This window comes from Pteropus alecto, unplaced genomic scaffold, assembly GCF_000325575.1.
Source record: "Pteropus alecto unplaced genomic scaffold, ASM32557v1 scaffold37, whole genome shotgun sequence".
Classification (NCBI taxonomy): domain Eukaryota; kingdom Metazoa; phylum Chordata; class Mammalia; order Chiroptera; family Pteropodidae; genus Pteropus; species Pteropus alecto.
In genome coordinates, this window is record NW_006440605.1 from 261,783 (window position 1) to 287,466 (window position 25,684).

General features: G+C 42.2%; 1 protein-coding gene and 1 pseudogene across 11 annotated transcripts in view; one reads left to right on the forward strand and one right to left on the reverse strand.

Annotated features, from left to right (window-relative positions):
- Nucleotides 1-1,071: 1,071 nt before the first annotated feature.
- The window catches only part of HNRNPM (heterogeneous nuclear ribonucleoprotein M), a 38,200-nt gene continuing 13,587 nt past the window's right edge, over nt 1,072-25,684 (reverse strand). Inside the window, exons 3-18 of one of the 11 annotated variants that reach the window (XM_025050547.1) lie at nt 23,534-23,586; nt 22,621-22,628; nt 22,442-22,535; nt 21,322-21,360; nt 21,169-21,204; nt 20,351-20,504; nt 19,467-19,516; nt 17,656-17,716; nt 15,170-15,271; nt 13,857-13,901; nt 13,323-13,400; nt 9,987-10,085; nt 6,672-6,725; nt 3,911-4,713; nt 3,201-3,252; nt 1,072-1,498 (exon numbers count right to left, since the gene is read on the reverse strand). In XM_025050547.1, coding sequence (XP_024906315.1) covers nt 1,335-1,498; nt 3,201-3,252; nt 3,911-4,713; nt 6,672-6,725; nt 9,987-10,085; nt 13,323-13,400; nt 13,857-13,901; nt 15,170-15,271; nt 17,656-17,716; nt 19,467-19,516; nt 20,351-20,504; nt 21,169-21,204; nt 21,322-21,360; nt 22,442-22,535; nt 22,621-22,628; nt 23,534-23,586 — 1,892 coding nt within the window. In that variant the 3' untranslated portion in view covers nt 1,072-1,334. Of the gene's footprint in view, nt 1,499-3,200; nt 3,253-3,910; nt 4,714-6,671; nt 6,726-9,986; nt 10,086-13,322; nt 13,401-13,856; nt 13,902-15,169; nt 15,272-17,655; nt 17,717-18,779; nt 18,830-19,466; nt 19,517-20,350; nt 20,505-21,168; nt 21,361-22,441; nt 22,536-22,620; nt 22,629-23,533; nt 23,587-25,684 lie in introns of all 11 variants that reach the window. The other 10 variants (XM_006917206.2, XM_015593475.2, XM_025050548.1 and 7 more) reach the window with 10 other exon arrangements.
- LOC112484182 lies at nt 18,581-18,696 on the forward strand (annotated as a pseudogene).

Sequence of the window (25,684 nt, forward strand, 5' to 3'; positions counted from 1 at the left end):
TGACTGGCACACACAGTGGAGCCATGATCAAACACTCAGGGACCTATGGGGTCAACCCCCTCCTTCATGGACTCACTCCTGAAGGATAAAGGCCAGGAAAGAGAAGTGTGGCAAGGAGAAGGTAGCAAGGGAACTGATACCTTGCTAGACTTCAAAGTGGGAGTCCCTTGATTGGACCCCCGTCAGCTGTTGGCCACAGTGGAGAGGGAGATGGGCAAGACACGTCCCATTCTGCAACCTTCCACATGCAGACAGAACAAAGCAGCAGCTGTTGCTCCCTACAGGCTGCAAACAGCTGTCTAGCTTAAGTGGACCTATGTATGAGGTCACATATTGGTGGTGGTGGTGGGGGAGTGACCCAGTTTTCATAGAGCCCAGGGAACCAGTTCAGCCTGAACCTTTAAAGGACTAAATACGGTTAGAAACCCACATCTTGCTGGGTCTGTTTTAGCAAAGCAATGCTGCTATGGACTGAATATTTGTATCCCCCTGCCAAAATTCCTATATTGAAAACCTAATGCTCAATTTGAGAGGTGATTAGGTCATAAGGGCAGAGCCCTGAGAATGGAATTAGGGTCATTCCCACCAAGTGAGCTTACAGCCAGACAGCACTGTCTACGACCCAGGGCACTGAATCTGCATCTTGATCTTGGACTTTCTAGGCTCCAGAACTGTGAGAAATCAATTTCTGTTGTTTATAAACCACCCGGCTTAATGGTATTATTGTTATAGCACTTGGAGCGGACCAAAACAAAAGCTGAACTGCAAATGAGCCTGATGCAGTGTCTGCACCTCTCACAGAAATTACACAGGAGGGAGACAGGACAGCTTTTGTGACAGCTGACAGCCCAGTACTCCATTACCAGCAAAAGAGCATTAAAATCCACTCAAGATTCAGTTTTCATAATGAGTTTTCCTAACATGGCAGGGTTGACCAACCAGCAAGAAAGGAGATGAGATCCCTGGTGGTCACAGCTCCAAAGGTAGAGAAAAGATTGAGTAAATCCAAACCTCGAGTAATGGCCCAACAATGAGCGCGTGCACGCACACACACACACACACAAAAGCAGGCAGCTTTCAGGAACTGGTATTTATTATCAAAGTCATATTCGATGTCAACAAGATGCCACAACTACAAAAAAAATTGCGCACATTGCAATCTCAATGCAAACAGTCAAATGGAACCCCAGTCATTAAAAAAGTAATTCAAATTACCCCAAAAAGCAACCGAATTTTTTAAACATCTTTATACATCCAGCCAACAAATTAAAATGGTTAACAAGAAAAAATACAAATTCAGAGGTCTGGTATCGATGTTTAAAAAAGGCAACTGCTTAAGCATTTCTATCGATTCGAACATCAATCTCTCGGCCACTCAGCTTCATCCCATTCATCATCCGGCAGGCTCTCTCAGCCACCTCTGGAGACTCAAACTTAACCACACCGCACCCCTTGGACTTCCCATTCTCCATCTTGATGTCGGCATACAGCACGTGGCCTGGGCACAGGGAGGGAAGAAGAGACCACAACTCATCAGGCAAACCAGAGCTTAGCCTCAGTCTGGGCTCCACTCAGTCCAGATCACCTGTTGAATTTCGGTTGGAGAGTCAAAAGGGAGAGTGGCCCCTGGGCCTGGCACATGAACGCTCAGAACACAGCGGCCGGGACCCAGCTACGACAGCCCTCAGCCCCATTGCCATTCTTCTGCCATTGGGACAACAATCTGACAGGCCCCATGATAAGCCTTCCTGGCAGCTTCAAATGTATGCCTTTATAGTCAAGAGTTTTTTTTCAAAAGTGGGGGGCACACATGAAGCCAACTTTATATTCAGATTTTAGAGGCTTCATTTTCAATACACCACACTGCCGCTTTTACAAGGTCACGACCAGTACAATGGGCACTTCTGCACTGTCCAATATAAGCTATGTAATAATTAGCAAGTGGGTTTCACATATTCATTCAAGCACCAATTAAGCATCCATGTATGTGTCAAGTGCCATGGAAACAAGTGCACAGGAGAAGAGTCCTAGAAACACAGGGCTCCACTTCACTGACTGCCAAGGACCGGACAATGCAGCCAATGCTAGCAGCCCACGAGTCTAGTCATTAACTCTGAGGGAGGGTCAACATCCCGGAGGGCTTCTCATGGGGAAGTTCTGAAATAGCTTAAGTTCACCAGATCAAGACTTGCTGACAACAGCTCTCAAAAGAGCACTTCTGGGGCTTCTGGAGAACAACACTAGCAACTCAGGGTTCAGAGACAGGAGGGAGACGAAACAGGAGGGACTAAGTCCTACAGGGGCTTATGAGTTTGGACTTTCTCTTGTCAGCCTAGGGGCACCTCCAGGCATCTGAGGCACGGAGAGCTGCATGCTCCAATCCGACTTTTCTGACTATCTACTACAATGCAGAAACTAAGGAATGGGGACAGAGGGCAAGAACGCAGGCTATAGCTCAACAGGTGAACTGAGAGCAGAATCAGGAGAAGCAGCAATCACAGTGAAATCTGAGCCACTACTAAAATAGGAAATGAGAACATTTCTGAGGAAGCCATGATCCAGCAAGCCATGCAGACCCTCCCACTTGACAGAAGTGGTGGGGGTGAGGGTGAGGGGGTCCACCCGCACACAACTTAACTTCCATTAAGCCACAAAATGAGCTTTCCAGAATGGATGCCTGGTGTGCCAGAAAACCACAATCAGACACCCTCAGCCTCATCAACACAAAAGCTACCGCAGGCCCAGAACTTGCAAAGCCTCACCCACAGGACCTGCTGGGCAAGCGCTCTTTGAGGCATGACCCAAGGGTGCTGTGATGAAAAGTGACCTTGTCTCAGTTGTATTCATTTTATTTAGGTTTCTCACTTAGCCATGTGACCCTAGGAACTGACTTTGCCTGACTCATCTCTAAAATGGGGACAACGCTACCTCCTTTCAAAAACTGTAAAAGGAGAAAAAAGATAAGGATGAAATTAGAACACAAAGGAAAAGTGTCTGACACATAAAAGGAAACTCAACAACCTGCTTGAATATTTAAATAGGCAGAAAAATGGCAAGTCCCATCAGTCTTCTAGTGTCATGGAAAGTGGCTGTGAAGACAAAGATGGAAGCTTCACTGCACGACTCAAACACATCACCAACAGGCTAAGATTTCTGAAGCCACAACATATGGAAACACGTAGACAGCTTTTCTCACTTACCACATTCGTTGAATTTGTCCTTTAGCATCTTCCATGTAAAATCAAAGGGGAGCTGAGATTTAAAAAAAATAGACTGGTAAGTGATTCAACAAAACCCTAATGTATAAACATCACCATTGTCTCTGATAGTGACTTGAAGGACTTATTACACACAGAAATTGGCTGACCTTCAAACTGAGACGACCGACAGAGAACAAAACAAGTCTGCCTGGAATGTGGTTCTAAACTAGCACACCAAGTTCACTGCCTTGTGGCTTTATCTGTCCATGGGAGCAACATCCAGAGAAAGCAAAACGCAGTTGCCTGTGGTTCAGCCCACAGAGCCACTGAATAGTAGCTAAAGGTGGTCGAACTGGTACAGATAATTCAGATACAGCCATTTTTTACTCAGAACTGTCATGCTAAGGTTTAGTGGCTCTTCAAGCCAAGAGATAAGAAAACTAGAGTTCTTAAGCTATGTATCTAGTAGTCAGAGAAGCCCAATGGGTTCACACAACCCACTATTCTTGCTGCATGGAATGTCACAAGCTCTCACATTCCCTCTGCATCCTACCATCAATCTTTGGGGACAGTGGCAAGGTGGCCTTGCATGCTACTCAGCTTCCTTTCAGAGGGCATCATCTCTGACTTCAACATGACGTGCCACCTGACTTCCTACCTCCCTCCTCCCTTTGTGCATACCACTGAGAGGTTCCTGAAAAGCCACTTACATTTCTCACAAATATCTGGCAGGCCTTCCTGGCCACCCCAGGAGCATGGCCTCCAGCTCCACCAAAGGAACCTGCGAAGCTTCCTCCAAAGTTGCCACGCTCCATCTCGATGGCGCGGTCAAAGCTGGCACCGCCACCGCCACCCATGGCCAGGCCCATGCGCTCAATGCCAGCGCCCAGGGCCGGGCCCATGGCGGGACCCATGCGCTCCAGGCTGTTGGCACCCATGCGCTCCAGGCCCATGCGCTCGAGACTGTTGGCGCCCACGCGCTCCAGGCCCATTCGCTCCAGGTTGTTGGCGCCCATGCGCTCCAGGCCGGTGGCCATGCGATCCATCACGGGGCCCATGCGCTCCAGGCCAGCCCCCATGCCTGCGGGCACCATGCGCTCCATGCTCAGGCCCATGCGCTCGATGGCAGGGCCCATACGCTCTACACCAGAGCCCATGCGCTCAATGGTCTGGCCCACACGGTCGATGGGCGCGGCCATGCGCTCAAGGCCAAAGCCCATCCCGGCACCCATGCGCTCCACGCCAGACCCGATGCGCTCCATGGTCTGGCCCATGCGCTCGATGCTGGAGGCCATGTGGTCTAGGCCCAGTGGGCCCATGCGCTCGATGCCGGAGCCCATGCGCTCGACGGAGCCCATGCGGTCCATGACCAGGCCCATGCGCTCGATCTCAGAGCCCACACGATCCATGCCATGGCCCAGGCCTGCGCCCATGCGCTCCATGCCGGCACCCCCAATGCGGTCAATGCCGGGGCCCATCCTCTCAATCCCAGGGACACTGCCTCCGCCTCCACCTGAAACAGGGACACAAAACACAAGCAAATATCAGGACTTGTACCAGGAGGATGACCTGGGTGCAGAGGCCTAGGCACTTCACAAGCTCAACTACGATTCAGAAACTAAGTCCCACGATTTCTTGTTAGACATCCCTCAAATGTTGACAACTGTTAAAGCTAGACAGTGAGTACATCATTCTTCCTATTTCTGTGCCACAGCTGAAATTTCCATAATAAAACTTTTAAAAGGGAAAACCCAACCCTGGCGGTCCTGTGTCAACAATGTTCTCCATGTTAATTCCAAAGTGCTAGGAATTGTGACAAATTTTATGAGCCATGGCTGTCAATTCCCGAGAACTCTATAGTTTTCCCGCCACCAGACTGAGAAATGCTCTCAAAGGAGAGGCTAGGAAATCTCACCCTTGGAAGGTCACCAGGTATAATGGATTACATGGTGACAATTCAAAATCACTCGCCTTAATCCTCTCATAGCTCATCCCTCTAAGATGGCTGCTGGTGGCCAGTCTTACTCCATTTCCTTAGTATCTCCAAAGCAGAGAAACTTTTATACAGCCATATAATTAAAAAAAAGAAAACACAAACACCAACACCAGATAGACCCTCTGTATATAGATCAACACAGCCAGCCACTTCCAGGGAAACCGCCAACCGACTTGTGTGTGTAACTTTGCTGACTTTGGAGGAAAAAAAGTCGATGGCATCAGAGTAGACTCTGGAAGAGAACTAGGATCCATCCCTCATTGCCACAGTTCAGTTGAATATATGCTGGCAGGTGAGCAGTGAACAGTGACCCCATGATGCTTGCAACTCCAGACAACGAGAGTATGGCGCTACCACCAAGGCCACCGCCCACTACTTTTCCACATGCGGAGCCCAAGGGGCCCCCTCAACTCAAGCTTCACCAACACCACCACCACCACCACCACCACAACCAGCCTCTGAAAATGGACAGTTGAGCCCACACTCCAGTCCAAGATGTTAATTTAAGAAGAAAAAACTCAGCAGTTTCTATTAACTGCTTCTCTGACTGACTAATATTGTGACCTGGCTAGAGTTACTCCCCTTCTCTGGATGTATTTCCTTAGTGAATAATAGCACACCAAGTGGCAAAATGTAAGTACCACTTTAAGAATATTAGACTTTCAGAGCAGAAATTTCTCAGAAACTATAAAAAAGGTAATTAAGAGAACTCGAGAGGGGAGGTTGCATGCCTAAGAGCATCAGAAACGAGGCTGATCTCCCCAGATGCCAACGGCAGCAAAGAACTAGGAAGAAACGATGCCCATGCCTAGAATCAGCCCACCACAGAAAGAGCAAGTGGAGTCACCAAGGAAATGCCAAGACACTCAGAGTCATGAGGACAAAATGGCCTGAAAAAATTACATTTAGTTTTAAATACCCAATTAAAAAAATGTATTAATGGAAGGATACATTCCAAAATGTTTATAGCATTCATCACTGGGCAGTAAGATTTCAGATATTTACTTACTACATAATTTTCTGAGTTTTTATGAGTATAGGCTTATATTTTAATAAGCATCTGTTATGTATTAGGTGGCACATTTTTACAATCAGGTAAAATATTTACTTTTAGAAATTTATAATTTTATAGTACCGAAAACAAGAACCCCCCCCACCAAAAAAAATTACATGGACACATTATACTAAATGACAATGACTAACATAGCTTACAAAGCACTTAAGTACTCTTTTATATGGGCATTAATTCATGTACTCTTCACAACAGCCTTATGAGGTAGGTACTATTATATCCCCATTTTAGAGTATAAAAACAAAGAGGTTCAGTAACTTGCCAAACGTCACGCAGCTAGGCAGAAGCTGGTTCCCACCCCAGGCAGTCTATTTTAGAGCCCACGCTTTTCACTACTGCACTCTACTATCCCCAGTAATAGCCTAGTCTAAAAATCAAAACAGCAAAACTAAGCGTTTCCTACCTCCTCCCTGCTTTGCAATGATCTCTCCTCTCTTCAGTGCATTACTTAGGATTTCTAAGGAAATCAGGAAGAAAAAAAAATTAGCCAAATTTCTCTATGGTAATAGAAATTTGTTTATTACAGATTCCAGAGTAGGAATACCACTAATTAGAAATTTAAAAAGGAAAGGGGGAAGGGGGTTCAGAAATACACACATAGACAAGATCGTTTTACTGAAAAACTGTAGAGTCCGTGATGATGGGTCACGATGCGAGGAGCCCATGCAGCTCCACAGTCTGAGGCCCAGTTGGTAGGGCCATGTGGGAATGCGCCCAGCAGAGCTAGGAGCCAGTGTTCACCCATGAATTGAATGTGGAGAGTTAAAGGAAGAACAAGGCCAGTGGCAGAGTTTTTCTAAAGCTGGTCCAGACCCTCAGTACTCACAGCCTGCGCACATCCTCCCAGATCCAAACAATACCTCACTGCAAACCTTTAGCAAACTAAAGCTGTAGCTATACTTCAGCCAAAACCCTGCAAACCAGCAGCAACTGCATGCAATGCTAGAAATATGACCTAGTTCACAAGCCATGAATGGAAGGAGTTCAGCAAGCTGAGCCCAACCAGCCCTGCCTAGAAGGAGCTGGGTGTGAAGGTGACTAAGTGACAGACAAAGCCTCAGAATAATAAAAAACCCAACACACTCAGCTGTCCAAAACAGAAAACACTATTGCATGCTTGCCAATGGTTCATCCAAATAGCTTCAAAGTTTCTTCTTAGTCTTTCATTATGAAGAAACTTGTACTCACCCAACCTGGGCCTGAGCTGCACTCAAGCAACATAGGCAATAGTCACAGGACACATCTTATATTAACACCATGACCACAAAGAGATTGAATCCTATACCTCCACAGCAGTTTCTACTACTACTACACCTACCTGCTAAAGGAAAGAGGTAAGTACACCAAGAAACACAACAGACTTCCAGCCTGCAAACTAGTATAGGGCTTATTCTTCCGTGACGCTAGGACCCTGGCTCAGCAGGTCCAGACCAAGTCTTGCTTTCTTGAAACATAGCTTAGATCAAACCACTGCTGGCAAAGGCCTTCACAATCACTTCATCACTGATTTGAAGAGAAAGGCCAAGTTCTTTACATAGGCATTCAAAGGCCTCCCTGCTCTGACTCCCAATTTGAACCCATTCTTCCCATCCTGGAAGACCCTCACCTGCAGGCCTCTGTACCTGATGCTGTCAGCCCTGTGTGTCTGCCAGCACACCCTCTATTTTTGCTGAATGAACCCTCAAAGACACCAGCCCATCCAGCTTAAACCACATGTCTTGCTCAGAGCCATCTAGGGCAGCGCTTTTTCAAATGTGAACACAGAAAATAATCATCTTTGCGCAGTGCTCAAATAGCTGCTGAGAGCCAGGGAACCGACACCTCCAGCAGCTCCCTTACTAAGCTACTTCAAGATACTGACCTCTAGTGCTGACTTGAGCCATTCTCAACATCATCTTGTCAGCCGCACCACATCCTTCAAGGTCAAGGACCATATATCTATCTATAGCCCTGTAACAGCAAGTATAGTTGTTTGCACAAAGAAGTGCAAAGATCTACTGCCTTGACAGGAGAGAAAGGACACTGAGTAGGAAGGCAATACAGGCAGTAGCACCAAAATGATCCAACTGTCAAGTAAACAACACAAAAAATAAGATCAAGAACTGAATCTGGAAAACCAATCCAGGTAACTAGTCTAAAAACCTGACAAATATGCTATTTGGTACAAAGACATTTTAACTAACTTGGGTCTGATGACAAGTCACAAGAAAGAATTCTATAACAAAGCCCCTTGCTTTTCCCCCGGTCACTTTGGGAAGCTTCAGGACAGACGACAGTCTCAACCAGAGTGAAGGTGCCAAAGTAGCAGGAGAGCAAGGCCTGCAGATTATGCTTTTATCCGGGTCAGGACGAGTTTCCTGTTGCCACACGAAGTCACTGCTCCAGATCCACTGTGCCACTGCAGGAACTGGGACAAGGCCAATGGCTTCATCAGCAGAGGTGAGAGGTACCAGAGTGGCAAAGGATTAAGGGCTCAGAGTGGAAAAAGTGCCCATGGGAGCAAAGTAATTTGCCGTTTTGCTCTTACCACTGGTATCTTACGAATATAAATTAGTATTTGCCACTGAATGACAATAAATTTTGAAAATATTTTTTAAATGTTCTACCATTCCAAGACACACAGACAAAGCCACTCATGGCAATAAGAAACTTTTAACTGACCTAGTCACATACAGATTATCAATCTGCTCCCAATTCTAAAGCTCTGGAACAAACTAGAAAAAAGCTATAGTTATACCAAGCAAATACAGGGAAAAAAAGATGCAAGGAAGTCATTCAATTTACCTAACTGAAGTCAAGGACAAAGTGAAACAAAAATCTCCAACGCTAACAGTGTCTACTCTGAGGGAAGCAGAAACAACACAAAGACAGGGGTCCTAGAGATAAGGCAGAATTAAGAATCTTGTCTCACTGATGAGCTGAATAACAACTCTTCCTAAGGCCTTCGTAAATTCTAAAAATACAGCTCAGTTCATAGAAACTAAACACAAAAAGCTTAAAATCTTCACACCTAGCCCAAGGTGTCCCACAAAGACAGAGGCTGAGCGCTCTGAGGCCCTAACTTAGCAGCCTCTTATCTGCACAGGATGAGAAGCAGGTGAAGATGGTGGGGTGGAGCAGGGGGGAGATCTATATTCTACACTGCCTCTGAGAGAAACGTCTGATCCCAGGAACACTCTCCTTCAACACACTAATGAAGGAGAATTAAGCTGACTGAGTCTCAGAAAAACCTAAAACAGGAAGATGCCCATGTAAAACTAAAGAAGAAACTGCTTTGCAATTTAAAACTGAAAAAAGGGTTTTCTCTTTCAAAGCCATCAGCAAGCACACCACGCCATCCTTGTTGACTGGAACAACACTCTAGACTAAGACTTACATCCCCACTTGGCAGGGCCTTGACAATCTCTACCAGGACTGGAGAGCCAGTGATATATAAATGCAGTAGTTTCTATTCCCACAGCCAGCAAACACCTTATACCAATGTGGAAAAAGAAGCCATCTGAAAACAGACTAAAAGAAAAGTGATGCTATGGATATCAATAAAAAATTCCAAGGACCAAAAATTTTTACCTAGGTCTAGAAAACATACAATTTTTTAAAAGCCTAAGGAAAACCAGCAGACTTTGCCTCAGAAAGAACCCCCAACACCAGGGTGAGCCTGCACCCGGGCGGTGAAGGGACAGACCCTGCCCGCATGGGGCCCATGGGGCCTTCTTACCCATTCCTCTGCCAAGGGGCTCTCCAAAGCTTCGAGACATTCCCATCTCCTTTCTGGCAAAGTCTCTCTCAAATCCTCCACCCATGCCACGCTCCATCTCTGTGGAAAAAAACATTACCCTAGGCCTTTCCAGGAATACCATTATATTTCAGACATTAACAAAAGAAAACTATATACACAACAGCCACCACCAAATCAGCACATTTAGTTTTTCTATAGGAAACCAACATTCATCCTTTATTCCTTAAAAAAAAAGGAAGTCACCTCAAGTGAATCCCTGAAAACAACCTACCTTTAGTCCATTAAAAAGGACCAACTTACAACTTCCATTATAGCCACACAATGGGCACACCAAGTACCTGCTACCGCAGTAACTGGCGCAGAAGGTCTGCAGTGCATGTTGACTCAAAGGCTGCAGGAGAGCCTGGTACTATTTCTGGGGCACTTCCCATATGCCCTGCCCTGCCCTGCCCTGCCCTGCCAAGGGTTTTATGCGTACTCTTATGTCACGGAATCCTCACAACCATCCCACACGCCTATTTTATCCTCTACCTCCACGACACCTTTACAAAGAAACTGAGGCTCAAATGACTTCTTAACCTGAACAAGGTCACATATCCGGTAGGGGCCGGGCAAAGGTTGGAACCTAAATTCAATTCAAAAGCCCATGCTCTACTACATAAGCACAGCCATTCAAAAACAGAAATATGTTCTCTTGTAACACCACTGCTCTCTGACAACTGGAGTGGTTCCATCTGCATAGTGCAGTTTGGGTAACTTTGTTAGTTTTTTCTATGCTGACAGCAAGAGTATTTATTATTTTTATGATGTCTTTTAAAAACAAAGATCTTGGTTTCTGTGGGAAAAAGCCCTGCCACAGATGTCACTTGCTTGAAAAAGCCTTTCATGACTCCTATCACTGGCTACTTTTCTCCTTATATATTCAGCTAAAACAAGACTTAAAATGCATATCACACTTTGTCTCCTTCCCATATTGAGAGGTCCTTGAAAAATCTAGTTTATTAATCTTGCTCCTTAGAAATATCAGGTAAACAGATGCTATATAATGGACAAAGATCTTTACTTCAATGAAGTAAACAAGTCTGTCGGAGATGTAGAAACAGGCTAACATCATGAATTAATAGGAAAATGCAGCAGGTGCTGGCAAGGGTGGACTTTACATTCATAGTTTGAATCGACCCAACTGAATCCCATAGGATGGTGGCATGCTATTTGCTGGAAATACAGGTAACTTGTGTGAGTCTGTGTCTGGTGGGCAGAACAGAGATGCCAGAGTGGCACTGTAATGAGCAGAGCTCTGATGCACTCCTTTAATCTGCATCATGAGCCCATGAAGAAGGCAGCACCCACCCCTCTTCAGATAACGAAGTCATATGCAGGCATTAATGCATTGGCAAAGGCCTCAGAACTCATATTCCCAACTGTCCACAGGCCCTAGAGTTTAGGAAACCTGTGTGAATTCCTTCAAAAGGAAAAAAAAAAAAAAAGGGAGAGAATTTTCACTGTCAAACATGTCATTATTTGATATGTGATAATCATTTAATTAAATATATTTTACATCCATTCTATCAAGATCTGACCTCTACTGGTTGACTGATTGGCCTTGAGAATCTCATTAATGTCACGGTCTAATGTTGTCAGCATCTGTGACCATAATAGATGTGTTACAGTCATCAACTAAACATTAAATGTAAAACATCTTTGTCAATTTTTTTCCAGTGATTAAAACTTTCCTTAGACCCAGCACCCAAGGGGGCTCTAGAGCTGATTCCACGCAAATCTCGGCTCACAGCTCAAGTGTAAGAAGTCCCTGTTCTCTACCATAGAGAATGGAGGACTCTTGAGTATGTTTATCTCAGAACATCTAAGAACACATCTCCACTGTGACTCTCCACAAGAATCAGCACTTTGAACCTTTAATCATCAGGCTCAGAACCATAACTGCTGCATTCCAGTTGCCAGGTCACCACAGACTTTGTCCACATGGCTCAGCATAGCCCTACCCGGCTGCCTTCTACTTCTAAATTGCAACAATCCAAATCTCCTTTCTAATGACTCATCTGTTCTGAGTAAAAACTGTATCAAGCCAGGTTTCTCCAACTCTCACTTATTAAAAATCCCCTGCACACAAGCCACAGGCAAACCTGAGAGCACACTGGCAACACAAACCTTTGTCCCTTCATTCCTTACTCACGGTGAGGACCTTCCTACATCCTCCCATCATCTACAACAAGTCATCCCATGAAGAAGAATAGTTTATTCATCAGGAATCTCTCTTTCCAGTTGACAGCTGATGTCTATCCTGGTAAGGTGCTTGCTTGCACTATACTATCCTCATATTATTCATTACTATAGACCAGCAATGAAAGGTTTAAACCCGAATCCTTAATGACTTCCCATTCCAGGAAGTGTATGTATATAATATTTCCACAGGTGGGATCGAAGAGCCCACCAAACCCAAAAAACTGCAGAAAGACTGCAGGTTTCTCAGGGCACACTCAACAGCCTTCCTGGGAAGGGGGGACTGACACTAGTGCTAGAGGCAATTCTTAAAGGCAGAATCACAGTGTATTAAGAGCCAGGCTCTGGAGCTAGACAGCCTGGGCCCGTATCCCACCATTATTAGCCATGTGACCTTAAGCAAGTCACTCTCTGGGCCTGTTTCTGATGAAATGGGGGATAACAGTACCTACACATCATGTGGTTCTTGCAAGGGCTAAATGAAGTAACACATTGTTGTTATTATTATTATTATCATTGTTTTTCTGTTAAGAGGTTGAAAGGGCTATAAGACTTGAATGATTAGGACATGAAAACTTGCATTATATAAATGCTAAATCGATGCCTCTGCTCACAACTCCAGAGTCATCAGCAGATGATCAAGAACTCATCAGTCCAGCATTCCAGGGGAGACAAGAACTTCATCGAAAACTCCAAAGAAACTAATCCTTTATACTTGGAGACCATTATAAAGTGTGTAAAATATAATCACAGATATCTACATGATACTTGGTAGTGCTGGAGACAGTAAGAAAGCTTTAAAATTTTATTGAACAATTATTGGGGATGGTTGGCAAACAGGACATCTCAAGAGTTTAGAGAACAAGAGAATGAACACCTACCTATCTATTATCAAGTCTAGCTTATGAAATGTAAACTTAAGATTCTACTAATGTTTAGGGCAATTCAAAGACATTTGATTCTTTAGAAAAGTGTAAAGGGAGAATCGTTTATTAAAAATGTGTCTGCTGCCTAAAGGTCACTAGAGACCCAACAGCCAGCAAAGTGTAAGCAGGAAGGCAACACTAGTCTTACCGTTTATTCTGCCCATGTTCATCCCAGATCCAAAACGACCCATGTTTTCCATACCACCACCAAAGGGTCCCTCCATGCCTGAAAGAAAATTCGCATTTCAGCACCATCCTAAGAAGACTGCTTAGACTGATCAAGAAAAGTATACTGTTTTCACAAGTTTCCCCTGGGGCATATTCTATTTCCTGCCAGAAACTTACCAAGTTTGAGGACTTAAGGGGAAAAAATGCTAGTGCTCTTGCTTAAAAATCAGCATCCTCGAGATGCTGATCTGACCCAACCACCTCCATGAATAGATAAGCAAAGAGAGGCCCAGAGAGATGGAGTGATTTGCCCAAGGTCACAGAGCTAGTTAGTGAGAAAGCCAGAATCAAAAGCCAAGACACCCAGTGGAAGGACTGATAGGTGGAAGTAATTTCGAGACAAACTTTTTGGAAACCAAAGTGAGAATTTCATGCAGGGCTTGAGAGAAAGAGGAAGAAAGAGAAAACTGTACCTAAAAGTGCTTACAATTGTACTTCATTTTAAATTTCTTACCTCCCATTTTATTTATTCCAAATCCTATGCCTTCCATTCCCATTCCTTAAAAAGAAAAAGTCAATGCAAACTAAAATTATGTCAAAGCAACAACGTTTGAACTTAAACACAAGAAATTCCAAACCAGCAAATGAACAAAAAATATCCGATTACATATTTTAATTGTCAAGAAAAAAAAAAGGAAGGGCTCTACCATTTCAACGGCAGAACTATCACATTCCGAGAAAGCTATTTAAGCCCTTAGTAATGACCATGTGATTCGAAATTCTTTAAGGTCCACACAGTTTTATTAAATTACCAAGGAAGACAGTTTTAATTACGAAATATAATTATAAGGTACAGACTAGGAAGTATTCACTTTAAAAAAAAAAAAAAAGCTCATTTTAGGGAACAGAAATAAATTTTAAAATCCCTTTGAAAGGTAGAATTCTCTAAGTAAAAAGCAGTTCCCAAAAATCCTGAGGCTTCCCTCCCCCAACCCCAGCCTTTCCTTAGATGTCAGGCAGGATAGGTGTGGTGGTCAGATTGGTAGAGCCATTTGAGGTGATGGCCCAGGACGTTGAGGTCAGCCCCAGAGTTTCAAATGAGAGATAGACTTATAGTAGTAGGGCAGAAGAGCATCCATGTTGCAATTCAAAGAATTTCAAGAAAGACTAAAGTCTAAAGTCATGAAAATGAAATATTTAATAAAAAAAAAAAAGCTTCACTGCACAGAAATGAAAATGCTAAACAGCAAAGTTTATTCTACATGTTAAAGCTTTCATTCATTAGCTGTTTGTCTTCTTGAACAAAGACAATACTGAGCATCACTTGTCCTGTGGCCTACGACAGCTATGCTGTCATGCAATGAGGCTCCTTCCATACCTTTTTGCATCCATCAATGCCCCTACCTCTAGATGCCATGTCAACACCAGCCCTGAGTCCAAAGGCGTCTGGGTAACAGACTGTGGTCCCATGTTCAGGCAACCTACAGTCTCTGTCACTAACTGATAGTGTGACCTTGAGCAAGACCAACTCTCTGGCTTGACTTTTATGGAATGGCTAAACTAGCTCAGCTCAGAAGGTCATGCAAGGATAAAATGCAAAGGTATAATGGTTTTAGAAAACAAAGGATTCAACTCAGGAAAAATACAAAAAACTGCCTTTATCAAAATGAATCAGAGATTAATAAGGAGGGAATTTCTTCCCAATCAAATCTTTATTCCATCTGAACTATCTGATTCCAATTATCCCAATAATTTTAATTATTATATAATTATAGTAATTTTTAACTTCCCCAGAAATGCCCAATTGAGGTACACTGTAATCCTCACCTGCGGGTCCTATGTTTCCCATCCCAATGCCTTTATTCAGGTGATTGGCATCAATAGGCTGTCCTCCTGGTCCTAACCCCATGCCAATACCACCAAGTCCATCTGAAAGGAAAAGAAAAAGTCAGAAGTATAGATTCCACTTATTTAGAATAAATTCTCAATAATAGAATAGCTATCACACTCCATTCCCACCCACCTACCTCCACCTACAAACCGAGGATCCAATTCATAACTCAACAATGGTACATGTGAGAGCTCTCTTTCAAGGCATAACCCTTTATATACAATTACAGATTGGAGTTTGTGATATGTATAAATCAACGGCAACTATAAATCTATTCACTTGAAAGTTAGAGAACTATGAACAACCCACACAATAAAAACTGTGAGTATCTATTTGTTTCCCTAAATCATGAACTGAGAGATGTTTGATCAAAAAAAGCAATTCAAGACCTCAGGTAGCAAGCAACACAAATATGTTCACCCTTACCTCCCAATCTGCTGGCCCAAAGGACTTTTCTGGTGAAAAAACAATGTTATAAACTAGCCTACTAACACACTGGACATATACTGTTTTGGCTCTGCTGCAGGCAGTTTTATTAACAGTGAAGCTAGTAGATTCACAGAACCTATCTTCTACCTAGAAAGCTTCCTAAATCTGGGATGGATACCCAACCCACCCTCAACTCCATATTCCACAAACAAATAAATAGGGATGCAAGAATACAAAAAGGTCTCAAAATATCCAACAAAGCTTGAGATAGTGTTGAGACACTTGCAACACTCTGGGTGACCATGGTCTGAGGCTTCAACTAAGATCAGGCAGAGATGTTTTTAAATGGGAAAAAAGTTCTTAAAAAATCCTGAGAGCAATTTCCAGGTATTTAATCTGATTAACATCTCTCCATTTTTAAATTGCATAGATACAGCAGCAAGAGATCACCAAAGTTTCTGCTCCCCAAAGCACTGAAGACTTTCAAGTCAACCCTCTGAAATGTGCTTGGAGACCAAAAACCATGGATAATGGGTTCCCTGGGGTCCAGTGTATGCCACCAAGGTTACCAAGCAGCCCTCACCCGCCTCTCTCTTCCTACAGGCAAGAAAGTCAACAAGAGCCACCACTCTGAACCTGAATGATCAATGTGAGTGATCACACTGCTTAGACAAGGAAATGTGGTACTTCCCTAAATAATGTTAACTCGCAACAGATAAGCCATCTTCTATTCTTGAAGCCACTTACCTTCCCCTCAAAATCTGTCTCTTTTATGCTTCTATAAATCCTAAACTGCAAAAGCACTCGAGAGTTAGTTTTCTGGTCTGAAAGCTGGGCCCAAGACTTATTAAGTCACTGTTCCAGACCAGAGGCACTGGCTAGCCCTCCAAACAGCCCCACCCCAACTGCCTCAACTGATGAGAAGTCCTCTCCAGCAGAATAAAGAAGCCCCAGCTCCACTCCCACCCCCTTTCTACAGGCTGGCCCAGGCTGGCCCAGGCTGGCCCAGCCTGCACCAGCCTGCACTGCTGATTTCCTCTCACTCCCACCAGGCCCTCACGCCCACTGTTGTCTATGCTCAGGCTCAGCTCACCCATATGGGATTGTCAGATGAAGTGCCTAGGACACTTCACTAATATGCACTGTTTCCATCTACGTGGTGACCAATCAGCTAGCCTTCTCTGTTGCAGAACAGATTTTCACCTGGATATTACAAATAACCCTTAATAAAAATTTTGATTGCTGTACTTCACAAACCATAAGATTCACCCACTTAAAGTATACAGCTAAGTGATTTTTAGTATATGCGGAGTTATGCAACCATCTAATTCCAGAACATTTTCGTCATCCCCAAAAGAAACCCCATCCCCATTAGAAGTCACTCTCCACTTACCCCTCTCCCCAGCCCCTGGCAACTACTTTCTGTCTACAGATTCACCTGTTCTGGATGTTTCCTATAGATGGAATGAAGGCTCATCCACACTGTAACATGCATCAGTACTTCATTCCTTTTCACAGCTGAGTAATATTCCATTGTATGGAATTACCACACTGTATTTATCCACTCATCAGCTGAAATCATGTTGCTATGACTATCCTGAGTTTCTATATGAATGCCAGTTTTTAATTTTCTCGGAGTGCATCTGGGAGTGGAACTGCTAGGCCATATGGTGATTACCAATCTCTTCTGGATCTAAGTACAGCCTAACTTTAATTCCCTTTGCAGTTCTCGGTTCTTCCTTCCCCAGGACACTTTCAAAATGCCCAGCCTGCCTCACTACAAGGTAATCCTAACAATTCTTACTAATTGTGGTAATCTCTACACTCATTTTTCACCCTGAAAAATCTATGGGCAGGGGGTACTTTTTGAACCTTTTCCTTAGGAACAGTCAAGAAAACTGCAGAATACCATGGCACAGGTTCAAGGGTAATTGTAGTTTTCTGGTTAGTATAATGAATTCAAAATCTCAGCTGTAATAATTGAGACACTTACGAGGAAGTTGTTGTGGACGCTCAGGAGGGAAAAAATCTCCCTTTGGTAAAGCCCTCTCATCCTGAAAGAGAAAGTGAATAAATCTCAGTATTCCTGACAGCAGTAGAAAAGATGGAACAATTCCCAACAAAAGACTGGTCTTATATATTATAATACACTCTCACCATGGAATACCAAGCAAGTATCAAAAGAAATGTGGGAGAGTTCTTGCTATTTTTTGTGTGAAGTGGGTGGGAAGGATTAAAATATACACTGATGTGTCCACTGTTGGGTAGGGATGGAGCCTGGGCATGATGCAAGAGCAAGAGTTTCACACTGTCTTTTTCATGCTTTTTGACTTTTAAGTCAGGTGAAGCAATTATTTATTTAAAAACAATATTTCAAGTAACTAAAAAATTCCTTTATCGTTCTATTTTCTTCCTGTGAGTGCTAACTGGATTGCCCTCAGCACGTCCCAGTAATACTTATATTAACTATTATTATCTTTGGTACAGCCACAGCAGGGCTACTGTTTATACAGAAGTGCTTCAGCAGAATTTGAAAGGCTGTCTGAACCACACTTAATTAGGTTCACAACAGATAAAATGCTAACTAAACATATTGAAAATTGGAAACTCATAACTATTCTTTGAAACTGATCACTTGCTCAAGCAGGATACTCAACTGACCTCCTGACCATGCCAATCAGCCAACCATACAAAGAAAAATATATCGGAAGCAAGAGCTGCATGAGCAAAAAGTTACTTGTCATAAATTTGCTCTTGCTCAACATACTGCACTCTCAGACTTATCCATGAATAATAGCAATGTGTACGCTCTTAAAAATCCCACGTTTTGGACACGGTTCCATAGTGTAGCGGTTAGCACATATGCTTTACACACAGAGGTCCTGTGTTCGCACCCCAGTGGAGCCACACAGTCCATGGTCTACGGCCATGCCACCCTGAACAAGCCCGATGTCTGATCTTGGAAGCTAAGCAGGGTCGGGCCTGGTTAGTACTTGGATGGGAGACCATCTAGGAAGACCAGGTGCTGTAGGCATAAATAAAAAAAAATTTTTTTTTAAATCCTATGTTTTTCCTGGACTTGAGTATATTTTGGAGAAAGAGATCCTATTAACTTACCATTTTCACGTGCATTGGTCTATCAAATAGCAGCTGGCCATTAAACATAGCTGATATTACAATTAAGGCTATTTCTTACAATTCTAAAAACACACATAGAAAAGAAATACATTTTAAGAGAAAAATAATCCAACTGCTACCAGTCCCTCTAAGCAGTGAATTTATGAGCAATCCTGATTCCTCATTACACTTTCAACTATTTGTTCCCAGAGTCAGCATAAAAGAAGCGATGAATAAAGCTCAAAGTGGGGAAAAAAGTAAATCTCAGTTTATTCCTTTAGGTATGGAGATTCATTCATACAACTGTATGCTTTTCGCCAAACCATCCTCTTAAGCACAGGCATGTTTTCTGTACATGTCCAATGGACCAGGTATCCTACTATTTCTGAAGTATCATGTTTCCTGCATAATACTTAGTGACAGTCTCGCCTGAGTTTAGTGTCTGTGTTCTTGTGTGGTATTCTCCACTGTGATTACAAAGATGTAACTACAGGGTAAGTGCCACCCTGAACAAGCCCGATGTCTGATCTTGGAAGCTAAGCAGGGTCGGGCCTGGTTAGTACTTGGATGGGAGACCATCTAGGAAGACCAGGTGCTGTAGGCATAAATAAAAAAAATTTTTTTTTTAAATCCTATGTTTTTCCTGGACTTGAGTATATTTTGGAGAAAGAGATCCTATTAACTTACCATTTTCACGTGCATTGGTCTATCAAATAGCAGCTGGCCATTAAACATAGCTGATATTACAATTAAGGCTATTTCTTACAATTCTAAAAACACACATAGAAAAGAAATACATTTTAAGAGAAAAATAATCCAACTGCTACCAGTCCCTCTAAGCAGTGAATTTATGAGCAATCCTGATTCCTCATTACACTTTCAACTATTTGTTCCCAGAGTCAGCATAAAAGAAGCGATGAATAAAGCTCAAAGTGGGGAAAAAAGTAAATCTCAGTTTATTCCTTTAGGTATGGAGATTCATTCATACAACTGTATGCTTTTCGCCAAACCATCCTCTTAAGCACAGGCATGTTTTCTGTACATGTCCAATGGACCAGGTATCCTACTATTTCTGAAGTATCATGTTTCCTGCATAATACTTAGTGACAGTCTCGCCTGAGTTTAGTGTCTGTGTTCTTGTGTGGTATTCTCCACTGTGATTACAAAGATGTAACTACAGGGTAAGCAGCCTAGTCAGAAAGTATTTCTTCTAGAATGATGTCAATCCACTGGAAAAATAAGTCTTCATATAAAGACTTATATGAAGTGACAACCAAATTTCTCTTCAGTGGAACTTTCTTCAGACATCTTCCTTCAAACTAGATGCCTCTGAAAACACTGGAAAAGACCACTCATGGAAACATGCCTATTTGCTAACCAGCCCTTCTATCTACACAGGATGGAATTAATTCCATCCCAGAGAATTTTCAAATCTCACAGTAATGTATTCCCTTCTAGTCACTCAAGAAATAGTAAAACACAAAGTTATACTTCCCCACACAAACCTATATTACTAATTTGGCATTTAGGCCAAATCATTCACCAAGAGTTGAAGCCCAATAAAAGGATACATATGGCTTGTACAGCTTCAATGGACTGTTCAAAAGTAACAGTGCCTATTCCTCGACTTTTTCCATCTTTATCCTCAAGAATGTCTGCTCGGACCACCACACCAGCCATACTAAAAACTTCCTTCAGTTTCTTCCAGCCAACTTTATAATCCAGCTAATCAAGAGAAAGCAGAGGAAAATCTTGATGTAGACATCTTAAGAAAAACAACATTTTTATTACATGAACACAATATGCTTTGGAAAATAATGTCAAAAAACTTATCGACTGCAGTGGAATTTTTCAAATAGGATTATGAAGCCTGGCCATAACTGCTATTTACTGCCTCTTTTTCTGAAAAGAACAGCTGAAGTTATCTCATACATTTCAAATTAATGCTTATATTTGAACACTGAAAAAAAAAAACTGTTTCCCAGCTAATGATCATCATCATCGTCTCCAACCCACTTTCTTTTAAAAATATTTTCCTTTGCAAATGACAAAGGCATTACCCTTCATCCTAGACACAAGAGGGAAGTGTCAGTATACAATCTCTGCTCACTTTTTTTCTCTGCACCAAAATAAACCCATCAAGAAAGGAGACTCAGCTGCCACTTTTATAAACACCAGCAAAACTCAATAAACACGGCCCCAATGGAACCAGTCAAGCCTGTGACTTATAACTGCAGTGATCATTAGGGAACAGAGCCCAACCCCAAGGCTGTTTTTTTTTTTTTTTAACAGAGCAAAATAACATAACCCTCTCGCTTTTATAACACACAGACAAGATTATTTCATAAAGTTCTGATTTTCTACTTCAGACGCTGTTTCATTTACTTACATTTGCTACAAATACCGTGCTTCCAAGTCTTCCAGCCTGTAATGCATGGATAATCTCATTTGGGATGTTAGGATTATTTAGGATACTGGGTGGGATATTAATCATTCCTGGGCCACCTGGTCCCATACCCATCCCACCAGTCGTAGCCATCACCTTTTGCATTGCTCTCCTGGCATGTTCACCATCAGGATCCTAAAACAAGCACAAAAGCGTTACATTTAACTGACTCAGTGACAACTAAAACCATGCTCACATAGTAAGTGACACTCCCCAAACTCGAGACTCTGAGAGGTTGTTTGGAAAGCATTTCTCAAAATCTATAACAACAAATTCAAATGAACTAAATCACCAGGCCAGGAAGAATTCCAGCCAAAGGAACGAGGAAGAAAGGGTATCAAATTCAGCTCTCAACTGAACTAATTAAAAAGGGGGGGGGAGGGAATAAAAAATAAATAAACAAGGGGTGGGGGTGACACTGTTAGTTGACACGGAACTTCCAGATTGGAATAAGATCTTCGCAGGCTTGGTATAGTTAAATCTTACTAGTTCAATGGTGTCTGTAATTCCTGCAAACACCATCACTGATTTTTTCCAAAAGTTTGAAAACACAGTTCTAGATCACCAAGGTACTCCGTTCTTCATGTTATTCAGACATCTGACGCCTGTGTGACATCTGGACAGGTCTGTGAAGCTCTGGTATTGACACTATTGTTAACTTCTCTGCCCTTTCTTGTATCACCTTCAACACACGTGAGATCTTAAATCCTACCACGCTTTCCTCTGAGCTCTGAATATACTAATCCTTCTCCAAGTAGAATAGGTAAAAATAAGTCATGGAGGGACTAAACCAACCAAAAAAACTCCCTCTTCTTTGAAGGGGAGAAGGTAACCAAGGTTTGGATTAGATATAAAAGAAAAAAAAAGGTGGGTCAAGAATAGGGGTCAAACTGGATGAAAACGTAGGTATAGAACCCTTTGAAAAACCAACAGAAAACCACAGGCTCAATTTGAGTGCTCCTGAGAAACATGAGGCAGGCTGGTCTAAGAACAGAGCACAGATGTTAGGAAAGCAAGCCACAGTCGCTCAGAATGTGTTCAGTCACTAATTCAAAGTTCCTAAAAAAGTGACTACTGACGCCTGTGACTGACCCTCTTTATTAAGAACAGGTTAGCCTGCTCTGTAAAATGTAGTCCAGGACTATTTTTGTCTTTTCCTAACTCCAAACAGAACTTGACAATTACAAATAATATCCACAGTGTTTCAAGAGCTTACTTCTTTGACTTTCAGTGGTCTTCCACTCAGACTATGCTTGTTAAGAACTTCAGCAGCTTTTTTCATGCTCTCTTCCATCTTGAATTCAACAACGCTATGAAGAGTCAAAAGGAAATGAGTGAAACCAGTCCTACAACTTAGAAGACTCAATTGCCAATAAGTAACTAGACAATACTTACGCACATCCCTTTGATAGAAGCCACAGACCAATCAGAAGAGCAAAGAAACAGGAAAAAAAGAAAAGAAAAAATAGTAAATATCAGTGATGGTTACAAAATAAAAATGATTTATGTAACAAAATTTTTTAAAAATCAACTCCTCTAAGGGGAAACTGACAGAAGTGTTTTGCCTAATCTTCCTTATTGAAAACTGGGCTCCTTTTTATCTCCTTTCCCAGCACGTTACCAGCATTACACTATTGCTGAAGTTATAATAAGCAGACCTAAATTCAGGTTCTCCAAGAAATCACACAAACTTTAGATCTGCTTCCCTCTGTACTCAATCAAGTCCTTATCATACTCCTCCTAAATCCATCCCTTCCATAAATTAAGCTCATCCTTTTGATTATTCTAAGCCATTCTATTGCACGACAGACAATATTTTATTGTCTCTTTAAACTAGGCCAATTTTAAACGTTCAGATTTTAAATATTTGTTTTACAATTTACTGGCGCAAAGGCAACTTTTCGGAATCTTTGGTTCACACAACTTTCAAATTCAGCAAACAACCAAGAGTAACATTTTCTAGACAAGAACACACGTTTTACATTAATATACCACCGCTAAAATTCCATGCATAATTCACACACAGCCAATTCCTCTGTTAACAAAGAGACAATGCTGCTATTGGTCCCCAGTTATCCAAATTGGGCATCCAAACAGAATACCAAAAAGCTCTTTGGCCAGCCATTTGGAAAAGCGGGACTCCCTTTTGCAAATCCCCTCCCACCCCACTCAAATGTTTGGCAAAATCAAACATAGCTACTATAACATGAGCACTCACTGCCTTCCTGATTTCATTCGATTCCACGCCACCATACAGTTACATTTTTCAAGTAGTAAATCCACAGAAGAAATTCTCTCAGACACTTACCCTTGACTTTCCTTCAGCGTCCATTAAGAGCTCCACGTATGTTACCTCACCAACTACAAATCAGTTTCCAGACGACACATAAACCAAGGGAGAAAAGCCAAGAAAACAATGGGAATTTAGAACAATCATCAGCAACCTTGTATGGAGCCTCTGCCTTATAAGAAAGCCCAGAAACACTCCATATTCTCTAAACCACCGAACTAGGCATTACAGGTGTGCAGTAAAAGTAGGTGAAACTTGTTAACAACATGTCCTTGATTTTCCTCCCACCACAAACAAGCTATTTCCACAGATGTCCATATCAATTTCCCTGTCTGGACTCTCATTCATGACTAGAGGCAATCCAAATCCACAGGAAAGAAAGTCTGCTGATTCACTTTTTGGGGGAAGAAAAGTTTGATACATACGCTCTTACTGGTGAAAGTAGGTAAACAGCACACAAACTGAAATGCCACTACGTTGAGCAAATGCTAAATCAAGGATGTGTACATGTATGTGCTCAAAGGCACACATCCAGTGTGGCGGCTACATGGGTGTGCAGCCTGTACTGTCGCATGGGGCCCTGCGTTCAGGAGGGCCACGTGCTTGGTTTAATGCTCTGTAGTCATCTTGAAATTCCTAATTTTTAAACAAGGGGCCCTGCTTTTTCACTTTGCACTGGGCCCCACAAATTCTTTAGCTGGTCCTACACACAGCACTGGGCTCCACAACTGTCAGAAGTAAGACATGTGAATATCTGATCACAAAACCTGAGTGCCAGTGCAGCATCTGGATTCTCTTCGGTGAATTAAGGCCTGCTTTATATTTTTGCTTTCTCCAACTCCCCATTACACGACACACATAAATGCAAATTTAGAGCTCAGTTTGCATCTGAACAGTTAAACAGACTCACATAATTCTAATCTACCCAAAAGGGGAAAAAACAAAGCATTTCAAAATATTCCCCAGATTTTCCTCTAGGTTTGGATTGCCAATTCATGACCGCCCAGACCAGATGTTAGAATCCATTGAGACAACCACCAAAATGGCTGCTGAACTTGAAGATGGCAAACAGAAAACAAAATCTAAAGTGTTAACTTGGAGAAAACATTCTCTAAACAGGCTCTCCAAAGCCAAGAAAGGGCTTTTGTTCTCAGAAAAAAATAATAAATTTTTTTTTAAGGATTATTTTTATGATGGTAAAGCCTTCCCTGATGCAGTTTTCAAGTTTGGTTTAACAGTACCATGGGTAAAAATAACCCTGTTAATGGCCTCAACAAGTCCTGCCTATCTTAACTCCTTTGTTTAAAGGATATTATAATTATTATGAGGATTTTAAAATTAGTATTTCAAGGAAAGATTTAAATGTAAAGTAATTTTTAAATTTAATAATTTGAAAGTCACATTTATTAGTAATTTGTTTGCACAGCAGTTGAAAGTAAGAAGGCAAGTGTTCAAAGTTTAAGTCTACAGCCTTGCATCCCTTATCCCTTCCTGAAATGTTAACCAACTGGCACTTTGCACACAACAGGAAGGATAGAGAATCAGTGCAAAGAGATGAAGACAGGAAATAAGGAGGTCTGGTACAGTTTAACTTGTGGAGTATGCACTCCTGTGGGACGAACTGAAAAATGATCACAGGCAAGGGACAGCCATACAAATTGGCTTTATTTTATCCGTACAAAAGTAAGGCAATTCCAAAAAGTTGTGGCTTTTCAGGAAGCCATGTTAAGAGCCATTTAGTTCAACAGCAGCAGCCATTTGAGGACCAAGAGCCCTTGTTTCCACTTTGACATTAAAGAGAGACCCCAAGCTTATTTCCTGGAGCTGTGACTACTACCTAATAATCTTAAAAATAATCTTAAAATAATCACACTATCTCAAGGACAGCTGAAACTATGTTGTCTAAATTCAAATACTGTTGCATCTGGACAGTTTCTAGTTTGTGCTCAGAGAGACACTTCATCAAAAAGCTGTCACTGCAACCTAGAAACCAAGTTAAGTCCCAACCAAACTTTTTTCCATGGTTATAACCATTTTAACAAAAAGCCAGATTTAGAAATAAGGACTTTTCACGATTAATTACCTTCTAGTGGTGACACACACCCAACTTCAATCCTTTGCACCAAAAATTTGCTTAAAATATCCAACCCGCCCCCCCATGGTAGTTTA